The following is a 12747-nucleotide window of genomic DNA, read 5'->3' as shown; positions in this document are numbered from 1 at the left end:
CAAAATTAAACTCTCGTTTTCAAAGTCACGAAACTCAGAGTGGTCACTGGTGTCCGTTGATGTCCTGACAAAAAAGATCTCCGCAAAGTATGCTTCTTATCAGGTTTTATGTATCATTTAGCATGGAACTATTTTCAGTGGAAGCATATGGCTGTACTGCGACTGAATGCTAAATGATACATAAAACCTGATAAGAAGCATACTTTTTTGGTCAGAACATCAACGGACACCAGTGACCACTCGGTGAGTTTCCTGACATGGCTGCTACTGCTACCATTGACTTCTATTGTAGCCCTGCAGAAAAGCTCTCTTTGTTTCAGGTTCATAGAGGGACCGCAAATGGGGTCTAACGTTCAAAATAGTAAACTAACCCTTCAACACTGCTGTTTTCTTACAGCTGATAGAGAGCATACTCAATAAGAAACCTGGTGGAGAGGTTGTCATCAAGGAATACTCCAAATCTAAAAGCCTCACTGACAGCACCAGACGAAGGATGATCAACATTCTTGTTTCAGAGATGACAGAGACTCATGGGTAAGTTTAAAGGAAACATAAATAATGAAAATTGTAGAGCAGTACTTGCTCTGCTGTTTGTTAAGAATGATTTCTGTATCAGTATCTCAGTCAAATAATTGGTTAGGCTACTGCTGGCCATCCACTGCTATTGGGAGAAGATTTCTCTTGTATCAAACTCGATTGGCATGATACAGCTTCTAAAATCACTCCTGATATTTAGCTGACAGAGTAGGAATGCTGCTTGTGTATATTCATTTCAGGACAGCACCACCGCGCAGTGTGAGGGAAACGTTTGCACGAGGCATCGTCTCCTTGTTCCCATACTTGAAGGATCCCTACACCGAAAATGGATATGTAAGTATATATTACAACTGATAAAGAGCATCTGTGTTTAATTTGTCTGGTATGGTATCTGAGCAAATGAGACTTGGTTAACTTTTTCTTTAAGATTAGTAACCACGTTCATCTTCTTAAGGAACATTATTTCGACCCCAAGAGTGGAGATGGATACCTCGCAAATAGAATCAAAACCATTCAGAGGAAATCGGCTTCATCTGAGAAACGACCCACTCAACCATACTCCGGAGGGCCAACTGCTGAAAGGGAGTCCAGTCCATCCACTTCGGTTACCCTGAGTGAAGACCAGTGCAGAGAGGCCATTTCTCTTATGAAGCATTCTTCTGATGAAGAAACGGTCAAACAGAAGATGAAATCGACCTTTGAGTACAGGAAGAAGATGACCCACGACCCGATTAAATGCTCCACCATCCTAACCGAATTTCCACGCTTTCTGGATGTGAAGGGCTTGGTAAGACTTTTTTTAATTGTATACATTGCGTTTAATCTCTAGATGCCCATTCAGGTTGGCCAGTAAATGTAAACAAAATAATAGTAGTTGTAATAGTAGTAATAGTAATTGTTCGATTCATGTGTATCCTGGTGATTGGCCTCCAAAACGGTGTTTGAGAAAAAGTAAAATATTTTGTGAGAAAGAAATTGACTTGAAACTCAAAACGAATGTTTTGTTTGTTGTCTTGTCTTATTTTTATGCGGTGCAGCTGCTTCTATACGTGTCATGTGTCCATCTCTGTCCGTTCGTAGCATGGCAATACTGTTGCAGAACAGCAGAAGGCGAGTAGAGCCTGTACTGCTTACTTCACCACCTGATTTTTTTCAGATTGAACAGAATTTTGTGCTGCTGTTTGGAGAGGAGACATCAGCCAAGTTTTTGGAGAGGTGGCCAACTACATTCAAGCAAAAGATCGTCACGCTAAGCAAGACCCTTGCCAGTCAGGGAGCTGAACTTCAGGAGCTGATCGAGATGGCTGAATCTACAGTTGATGAGGGAGCTGACACAAATGCTGATGGTTAGATGATAAAAAAATTATCATTTATATTATTATTTTAAATGACTCTGAAATGTTAATGTTAATGTCACTGATGATGGGAATGAACCATTTTACTCAGGATATCTTCTTTGTTTAGGATGGGACGGTGACCTTTCCTCTATCCTTCTCCTGCTCCATTTGATTCCTCCTGCATCACAAGGCCGCAAAAGACCAGGAAAGATGTCTGCATCCCAAGCTGAGCAGCATCTTGTAAAATTCCAAAAGGTTTGTGTTGCCATTCTTATAGATAGATAGATAGGTCGTGCTGCTGCCGTTATTATGAACTAATGATGGTCTTCATGTTTGTCATCTTCAGGCAGGAACCAGTATCCAGCAGCACCTTGATGCGATTGACCAGAGCCAGCAACCATTATCTTCTAGCAGTGGGGACCAGGAGGAGCATCATCCATGCGTACTTCATCATCCTGGACAGCGAGCCTTACCGTGCAAGTCAACAAGTGCTCTTGGTGCCTTTGATGAGCTGTTCAAGACTCACTTCGTTTTTTGTACTGCTTACAATACATCTCTGCGCAGCATGTACACCTTTATCCAGACAACTGTGTACAACATAGACATAGGGAAGGTGAAGGAAACTCCAAGGGGTGCTGAGCTTAGAGCCAAACTCCTGCACTAATGCCTTAGAGGTAAACTGCACTGATGCCTGTTATATGTTTTATTTGCCATGCTACTCATGGAAGTACCAACTTGCTTGTGAGGCATCTCAAGTTGGTACATGGAATGTGCCCTGGTAGAACTCTTAGACTAAAATGTGGTCAAGCAGAATAGTTGTCGTGTATTTGTTACCTTTTCAGGCTTTAGGAAGCATTTGAACAAGACACATGCAGGAGACTGTCCAATTTTTCTCCTGTTCTAACAGAGGGTATGACTATCTATCTTAAACACTTAATAGCTGAACATCATAGGCTTTTCAAGTATTTGTTTCCTGATAGAAATCTCTTACAGAAACACCACTTCATGATACATTATCCTCGTTGTATACGGAATATTGGGCCCATTCTTCACTCATGGTGTATGCACTATGAGGCTAAACACTATTTCTTTAAAAAGCAACTGAAGAGTTTTAAGAATGTCACTATGACCTTAGCCAACAAACACCAAAATTACATGGCATATAATTGGGAAACATTCAGCCAGGATAGATTAACTATAGGTCCAGGAAAGATGTCAAGGGTCAATGACCCGATTGCTGTCAAGTTGAATGTCTCTGAATGTGCACACACATGTTTTGTCAGTTAAATGGGTGAAGTACCATGGTACAGAATATCGTCTTGATTTGGTCATGTGGTGAATTTGTCAGTGAAATGCCAGTATTTTACAAAATTAAGGATATTGTTGTGAAAGAGGAGACTGTTTTTTTGGTTGGGTCAGCTCTTGAAACCATATGTTTTGATGATCATATGCATGCATTTAAAGTTGTTTTGAAGCAAAGTCCACCATGCAAGGTATTTCATGTGAGTGACATCATGTACCACAAACCTTTTGATCTGCTCATGTCATATGGAGCAAGGCATTCTTTTGACTACATTGTCCCCTACTGTCAGTTGATAACAGTTTAAAGGTTAAACAGTCTCCTGCATGTGTCTTGTTCAAGTAAAAGGTAGACATCCTGTGTTTCAGCCCTGGCTAAAAGCTGTAGGTCTACTATGGACAAATTCTTTCTTTTACTTTTTTTTTTTGTCTGTCCATAGAAACCAAAATTGTTATTTTATTTACTTTTAAATTGGTCGGTGCGATTTGTATAGGTCAAATGTTATGTTTGAATTGTTTGTTCTTAAATAAACATTTTAAGAACATATGTTAATGTTTTAAACATTTTTCTTGAATGTATTGTGAATTCCAAGTGCTTTGATTTCCATTCACAAGGGAGATAGTAATTACATTTTACTACACTGGACAGAGTTAAAACACATGTTTACACTAATAAGAGTCACCCCAGATCAACACTAGTGAGTAATTACATTAACACTGGACAGAGTTAAAAACCCATTTTTACACTAATAAGAGTCGCCCCAGATCAGCACTAGTGAGTAATTACATTAACACTGGACAGAGTTAAAACCCATTTTACACTAGTAAGAGTCATCTCAGATCAGCACTAGTGAGTGTCAATATAACACTCTAAAGTGTTGATTACCCCTTAGTGTTAAATGTGATCAACACCGGCCAGTGTAGTGCAGTGTATTTTTTTTCCCACTATTTGGTGTTAAATCAACACTAGAAATGTAACACTTTGATCAGTGTACTTTTTACACTGTGTAGGGTGGGACCATATGTACTTGCTGTCAGTGTTAAATGTAACACTTAAAGTGTTGATTTAACACTTTCAAATGTACTGTGTACCCACTGAGCACTCGGGAACAGTGAATCAGGAACGGTGCTCAACTTGTCCAGCCTCGCGCTATGTGCAATGAATATGAATATAAAAAGTTAATATATTTGCATGAATATCTATATACGAACAAAGATATATGTAGGTTACATTGTGATGGGTACAGGACAAGGGAGAATAATATACAATATGTGCAGTGTGCACATATATTCTTTGTGTGCACTCACATAATATGTGAGGTAATATTTCGATTTATGTTGGTGGAAATGGTATCCATTTCAAAGCGTTTCTCCTGTTTCATCCTTCTGCCAGCGGAGTCGCAGTTGACATTTCTCGAGTTTCTATGCGTACGCATGGATCACAGTGTGCGTAGCCTAGAGGTGCGCACAGTTTTTATGAATCCCAGAATTGCGGGAAAATGTGCTTACGCACCTTAGTGTGCGTACGCAAGCTTTATAAATGAGGCCCCAGGTCTCATCAGACATATTTTAAAGAGATAAGACCTTCAGCCCTAATTGATGTCACTTAGACACACACACACACACACACACACACACACACACAAACACACACACACACACACACACACACACACACACACACACATAGGACTTTGGACACACAGAGGACTTTCACTTTCTTGCCGTAAGATGCTATTTTTTGGCATCGACCTAGTCTATGTTACTAATGAGATGAAAGATTGGCCGTTCAATGTTATCTGTCATCTATATACACAATCTCTCCTCTCATACACTGTGTTTTAGGAGTTATGGGGCCCTATTATGCACTTCATAAGTCTTAAGCAATAAGACGAGGTGGTAGATCTAAACGTAAGACGTGGAGGCGTGGTCAAGGCCACTTTGCTATTATGCTTGCGGTAGTGGGCGCCTAAAACCCGGCGCTAAGCAAAGAAATTAGTCATGGGTGTGTTTTGGGCGTCTTCTCAATCAACCCAATCAGCGTGCCAGGTGCCATTCCCTTTAAGAACCGGCTGCGTTGAGTCATTAGCGCTATGCTATTATGGAAGTCCTAAGAAGGAGGTCAGCGCGCTTCTCTGCCTCTCCCTTCTGAAATAAAGCATTTATACTGTGACCGTATTGACGTCTTGCCGTGGAGCCACGTGCGTGTTCATGTGTGCCCACATGCATGCGCAAACCGCGGAGGCGCGCTCGTGTTTCAAAACGTGCATGAAGTCTAAACTTAAGAACTTTTCAAACCACTTCTTAGCGCTAGGAGCAAAGTCAGATCGCATAATAGCAGGGGCGCCTACTGCACTTCATTAACATATGAACACTCCCACAATGAGTAATATATGCACGGGAGCAGGGGCGGCGCTAGGGGGTGGCTACTTGGGCTCAAGCCCCGGATGTTTTCTGAAAAGCCCCGAATGTTTTACTTTTCCAAAAAAAAAAAAAAAAAAAAAAAAAAAAACTCTCGTGAGTAACGTGCAGTACCGGAGTCCAACAGAGAGGCAGCAGCTGCGCGACATTAGCCTGCGTACTGCGTAGCCTGCCCTGCCCTGAAGAAGAAGTGATCTCAATCAGTTTTCAATTGTAAGGATGGATATCCTAAAGTTTTTTTCAACAAAACAAGCGCCAAGAACTGTTGCAGCAGCAGTATCAGCAGCTGACTACAATGACATCACCAGCAGTGATGACGTAGATCAGGGGTCGGCAATAGGCGGCCCGTGGGCCATTGCTGGCCCGTCACCAATCATATTTGGCCCAGCAGATTATTTTGAGAATCCACTCTTTTTTTTATTTTTTTTTATTTTATTATAATAATATCGGACCGACAGTCCCACATATAGCGCCTATAATGTCCGAATAGAGAATCGAACTCCACCTGAATAATGCTTATTGTACTTTTATCCATGTTGAGAGTGAATGACACAGGGACAGACAATCAGGCAGCAAGGTGCACCGAAGCGCACTGACGCTGAACCCCTCAGAGTGAATCATAAGCAGGTGGACAACGCGTCACGGTGCTGAAATAGCCGACATACCGTGTGTGGTTTGAACAAAATAACACGAGCTCAGTAAGCCATTCAAACGTAATGTTTACGTATATGTGACTGCAACACACATATGAACAGTAACAACGCAAATTCTGTTTAATTTTCTGAAAAACATTGAAAACAAAATCGGCGCAAACAAAAAGCATCTCCCATCGGTCAGTATTTGCTTGATATCTGGTGATATTGACGTCACTTTAATCCACAGGCAGTTCTCATGGTTTTTATGCATCCATCGATTCCTCTCGTGCGTCTTTATCGCATTCATTGACGAAAAGGACGACTCGCATGTATAGAAAGGGAACATTGTGAGCACGGAAAATGTCTCTCACAACGGCTTTGCATTGATGAAACCAGGTAGGATGAACGTATAGTTCGCTGTCCATTCCTCTTTAAATGCCCTGTTTCCACCGTCAACTTTCCTCTTTAGACCTTTGGAGAGTGACATTATGTTTCTCTTGCTAGCAGGTTAAATGTTTGGCTAACTTCACCCGGCACGCAAACAACCAATCCAATAATAATAATGTGACCTTGTCTGGGAGGAGGGGGGAATAATTATCAGAATCAAACTATGTTACATAATTATTAGAATAAGTTAGGCTACGCTACATCGTCAGTCCACACATTTATTATTCAAAAATATGGAAAAGTGTGAAACTACGTTTCAACGTTGTTGAGAATCACAACACAAACTCGCTAGTCAAGCCAAAATACTGCAACATAATGGATTGGACAGCTACCTAGTTAACTAGAACACTACTTTACATTGTTAGCAGGTTCACAAAACAAGCTGTTAGTTGACTAGCGATGTGTACAGTCGAAAGAAAAGTCAAAGCATTAGAACGTGTCACATTTTGAAACAATCAATTACTTAAATTATGTTCGGGCCCGCCATCTAGTGGCTCAAAAAAATTTTGGCCCGAGGCCAAACCTAATTGCCGACCCCAGACATAGATGATGTTTCAGGTTTGTGAATCTTATTAGAAAGGTGACTGACTCACTGACACTACTTTTCCGGTTTGCTAATGCTAGCTGGCTATCATAACATAACGTTATGTTATAATGAAAATGAAACATAGCAAGGTACTGTTACGGTACATGGTAAGAAATCAAACAAAGGATAATACTTATACAAATAAAGTGAATAACAGGCTGATAGTCTTTGATATCTGCACTCTGGTTGACTGAGTAACAAGTGAAAAAGAATGATGTAACGTTAATGTTACAGCTAGTAAACATGGAGTAACCACATTAAGTATGCCCTTATGGTAGTATGTATGTATACAGAACATGACTCAAATCTATCCTAAGATGTAACGCTAACTAACTAAGTTTGTTTAATGTCCCAGGGGGGATTTTATTTCACAGTACTATACACAGGCCAACAATACATGTAATATATCGTCATATAACACAGGACAAGACTCTAAATACAATATAAGTGGTGAGCACAGAGTCTGCCCTGATATACATACTGTAACATAACTAGCCTCAGCCCATCAATTCTGTAATTCTATACAAATATAAATGATGGTGACTGACGTGTGTGTGTGTGTGTGTGTGTGTTTACTGTCTATTTTGTAATACAGCCTTTTGTCCGCTTTAAGGTGGTGGTAAGTTGAAGGCAAATTTTTCCGGCGCGCTCCGCGCGCACATTATATTCTCCATCTGGGCTAAGCCCCGGATCTCCTACAATCCTAAATCCGCCTCTGCACAGGAGTATTACGTCTTATGTGTGGGCGCCTATCGACACCTGCATAATAGCAGTAGCGCGTATGAAGCGCATAATAAGGGTGGCGGTAGGTCTTAACCTGGCGGTGCGTCTTAATTAAGACTTAAGACGGCAAGTTAAGAAGTGCATAATAGGGCCCATGGTGTCTTACCAATTCCATTGATTAAAGATAGGCTTATCATGTAAACTTGTTACTTTGTTTTGTAACGCTTGTTTCTTTCACAGAGCTCCAAGAAGAGTCAGACGGAGGACAGCCCGGCCCCAGAGGAAGAAGAGGAGCCCAAGGCTGGAGGCTGCTTCTGTAAGTCTGCTGACAGGAAGACCCTTCTTCTGTAGGGTTGATACTGCATGAACCAGCTAATCCTCAACATTACTACAAGCATCAATACACTAGGAGACTAAATGTAATCCTTGAAAAACCAAGAATTCTGTGACAAGTTAATGTCTCTCCAGGGTTCGAGTTATAAGCTGATCTCTGTGGGGGTCTCCAAAATAACAGTGCGAAATGTTCTCATGCACGTGCGAATCATGCCCACACAGCGATGGGACTTACAAGTTTTAATTAGCTATAGGCAGTAGCGGATTAAGGTGGTCAGTGGCCCTAGGCTACTCCTTTGTGTGAGGACCCCCCGCCCCCATACACAAGCCTCCCCCCTCCCCAAAATATACAACTCACGAGCACCCTGCACACACACCACTCATAATGCTTTACCATAAAACACTTAAACACTTTAATAACACAATAACACAACAGTGTTAATAATGCAAAAAATAAAATAAAAAGTTCAGTGCATTCAGTTCTGTCTCTATTGCTCTCCTCTCCCGTTGTCTCTCTTTTACTGTCCTGTTGTCCGTCTCTCTGTTGCTCCCCTCAGCTCTAAATGACAGAAATGAATTAGCTAATTAGTTGGCATGTAAACATATAGTTAGGGTTGGGTACAGTTTGGGTTTTATTCGATACCGGTGACAAATCGATACTTTAAAAACGGTACCGGTACCGAAACATCATCCTCATCCTCCTCCTCAAATACCAACATATCCTGACGCTACAGCTGCAGGCTACTCATTTCACCACATCAACAGCCCCACATGAAACAACAGCTATAAAAGCGATAGTCACACATGTATCTCGGCCAATAATTGTGTTATTTTTGCTATACAGAAGGAGCGAAAAATACATGTACACTAGGTTAGTAAAAAGTAAAAGCCACCTTACCTTTACGGAGACAAGATAGACCTGTTTGGTCTGTTTTCAGTAGGCTGCGGTCGCGGTCCTGGAACCCATGATGCTGACGTCCGATGTCCTTTCTTTATCCAAGATTGGATGAACGGGAGAGGGTCAAAAAATTGCCTTTTTTTGGGCGGCATGGTAGCTACTGTATGTATATACTCCTGTATAGCTAATGAATGAATGTTTGCTTCTCAATAATAGGCTAGGTGCACGATCTCACTACTTCCTGAAAGGCAACTGGTATATGAACATATCCTGTCTCACTCTATTGGTTTAATTGATTAATCAGCTGTGCACTGTGTGTTCCAACGGTTTACCGCACAGCTGATTAATCAACCTTTTGCTGTTGCACAATATTCTACTGCGCCCCATGGTGTCTTGGTGGTGAAGTGCAGGCAGTCAAAGGCCTACTGTCATTCACAGGAGATTAATGGTGCGCGTAGCTCTTTTGGAAAACGTGTTTATTTTACAATATTTATAATATAAATTAAATAATATTCATTACATTGACATTTTGATCAAATAATAGTTGTGGTAATGTATTATTAGCGACCCCCACAGATTTTTGATTTTACTGCCTTCATGGGAGCTCAGAGAGTCTCAGACCATCTCTATGGGAGCTCAGCTCCCATTGGCTCCCACATAACTCGAACCCTGTGTCTCTCTCTCTGTGTCTCTCTGTCTCTCTCTCTGTCTGTCTCTTTGTCTCTCTCTCTCTCTCTCTCTCTCTCTCTCTCTCTCTCTCTTTGTCTCTCTCTCTCTCTCTGTCTTTCGCTCTCACGTTATCTCTTTCTCTCTCTCTCTCACGTTTTCTCTCTCTCTCTCTCTCTCTCTCTCACATTATCTCTCTCTCTCTCTCTCTTGTCTCTAGCGGCCGTCTGCAAGGGCCTGTGTAAGCCCTTCAAGAAGGCCTCAAGAAAGACCACACCTGAATCTATCTCTGCATCTATCTAATTAACTAAATGTGTTTCTTGCATTCAACCTATTGTATTCCTTGTCTTTTGTCATTCCACAGTTGGATTTAATCATCCACATTACCAGAGTGATTCATTGACACCGAATAGGAAATTCTCCTACATTTCAGCAAACACAGCATGAACATTCTCAACAGAATCGAAAAACATTTCAGTATGTTTGTTTCTTTGTCTAGATTGAGCACTCAAGATTTGACATATTGATGCATCCAAAAGAGAGGGTTCACACTAACTGTTTACACTTTTCCCCCTCCACAGACAAGAAAATAGAGAAGCATGATGCTGAGGATCTTGAGCAATTCGAGAAAAATCACAACTGAAGTGGCTCCAAACATTAAACACTCATCATTTCATTATTTATGAGGATTATATGTTTGCTGTGTTGATTTAAAACCCTTTATCATATAGAATGATAAGAATGGAAAGATATGTAAGACGACATTGGGTAACTTAAATGGTCAACCACACTGGAGAATTGTCTTATGTTAAGTAACAATAAGGCAATTGACCATTATCTAGTCGCTAGACTAACAATCCTCAAGTGATTAACCAAAGAATTTCAGGATCACAAAACACTAAATACATTCTTGATAGTTGGATATGTTTAATGATAATCCAATTGTATTGTGTGAATACTGTGAAGATAGAGCTGTTGCTCTACAATTTTGTTTTTGTTTTCGCTGCTAGTGCTTTGCTAATATCATATTTGATGAGAGGTTGTTTCTCACTCACAGTGAAAGTATGTTCTGTCACATTCAATAAGCTTGACACTGACAAGAAGGTTTGAGTCAAAATAGGAAAATCTTTCCAATCAACCATCTTATTCTGTTAACTGACAGAAGACACTTTTACCAAGAATAAAAAATAAGATTGTAAGAAATGTACCTAAATTGTTAGGAATAAGATATATTTGAGAAAAGCTTTATTGACCAAAATACTATATTGTTTTGTTGTACCACAGTGAATATGCAATATTTTGGACCGTGCTTGAACTAAACTAGTCGAAGGGAGTTATTGGCTATGAAACAAATAAATAGTAGCTCCTGAAACTATTCACTTACATTCTGCACTTTTTTGTTTTATAGTTCTTTGCTAATGGTACTTGTTATAATAAAGATTGACTACTATCTCTGCCTCTTGTATAGTTTTCTTTACCCTTTGTTGGTTTCAATAAAAAGAAATAACAGAGACAACAGGTTTAGTTATTATTTACCACAAAAAAAGCGAAAAGAGAATGTAGACCTATTTGATACCAACCTATAGTACAGTACAGTACGGTATGTGGGAAATGCTTACAGAACAGTAATATTCAAGTAAAAAGCTTACAGTGATATTGGTGATCAAATGTCAACTAAACCCTGAGATACTGTGGTAGTACAGTTAAAAGGATTAATTAGGCAAAACACACATTCCCACTGTTGATTGAGTCAGATTTGTCTTGAACAATGAAAATGTTATTTTCTAGATTGCAAAAAAGAATAAATGTTTAATATACATATTTTTTCAGCAAAATAGAATTTAGAATAAAATGTTTAATGTCAGACTAATTATGTCATCCATCTGAGTTTAAGTAGAATCCATTGAGCTGTCCTCTTGAGAGACGCACAGTAATGACCTGTTCAAGATATCACATTGGGCCAAAGTCAGGTTCAGGTCTTTGAAGGTCCTGCGGGGGACATCCATAGTTTCAATGATACCATGCTCATACAGTGTCCCAAATCTGGCCTCTGCAGTGGCTCTCACCGTCAGTAAGGTGTCTGTAGGTAGGAAGTCTTGTTGAAACCTCCTCCCACATGGGACTCGGATGGCAAGAAGCAAACCTGGCTGACCGCCAGGGGGGAACACAGAAGGGTTCTCTGTCTCTCTGATCGTCACACCTGGGTCTAGAGGTTTGGGGCAGACCGTGCAGTGGACCTCAGACACATTATCCATCTCAGGATTGCTACGGGACGCTGGCTGGAGACTCACGGAGGAGAGACAGTGTTCACGCCGAGCCTGAACAATGAGGTTGTCAGACAGACTGAGCTTGGAAGTCTTCTCCTCCATGCCTCTCGAGGAGTCATCCTTTGATGGCTTCTTCTCAATGGAGGGGAGGGGCTTGTACTTATTCAATGACAGTGAAGGTACTGCAGGAACAGACTGCAGGAGATCTGTGACTTGGTCTGCACTCAGCTGGCTGTTCTGTCTGAGGAGAGTGTGGGAGCGGAGACAGCGGTCTGACCTGTCATAACCCATCATCCTGGGAGGCATAGGGGTCACCGGTCTATTTTGGGAGGCATCCATATGCAGGTCGTGGGTGGGTTTACTACGGTTACGCCGTTTAGAGGATTTTGGCCTGGTCAAATGCATGCTTCTCCACTGAACTCCAATCTCGTAGGTCTTTAGCCGTTGTCAAGGCAGAGTCCAGATTATTCCTCTTAATCTATAGATGGGGGGTATAAACATTTAGAGAAATAGAAATGGGTTTACCTGTGACATTATTTCAGACCTGGTCAGTGAGTCGCACTTACTTCTTTAAATCAAATCAAACCTTATAATTCAT

General features: G+C 40.8%; 1 protein-coding gene across 1 annotated transcript; it reads right to left on the bottom strand.

Moving 5' to 3' along the window:
• Window positions 1-11771: 11771 nt before the first annotated feature.
• LOC308160544 (UBX domain-containing protein 10-like) lies at window positions 11772-12455 on the bottom strand (the record flags this gene model as incomplete). Its single annotated transcript, XM_080534485.1, has 1 exon — window positions 11772-12455. The coding sequence occupies one exon, from the start codon at window positions 12453-12455 to the stop codon at window positions 11772-11774; it is 684 nt and encodes a 227-aa protein (XP_080390611.1).
• Between the last annotated feature and the right edge of the window lie 292 nt (window positions 12456-12747).

Source organism: Nansenia antarctica (assembly GCF_963989245.1).
Source record: "Nansenia antarctica genome assembly, chromosome: 6".
Classification (NCBI taxonomy): domain Eukaryota; kingdom Metazoa; phylum Chordata; class Actinopteri; order Argentiniformes; family Microstomatidae; genus Nansenia; species Nansenia antarctica.
This window is presented reverse-complemented; position numbering and strand designations above follow the sequence as displayed.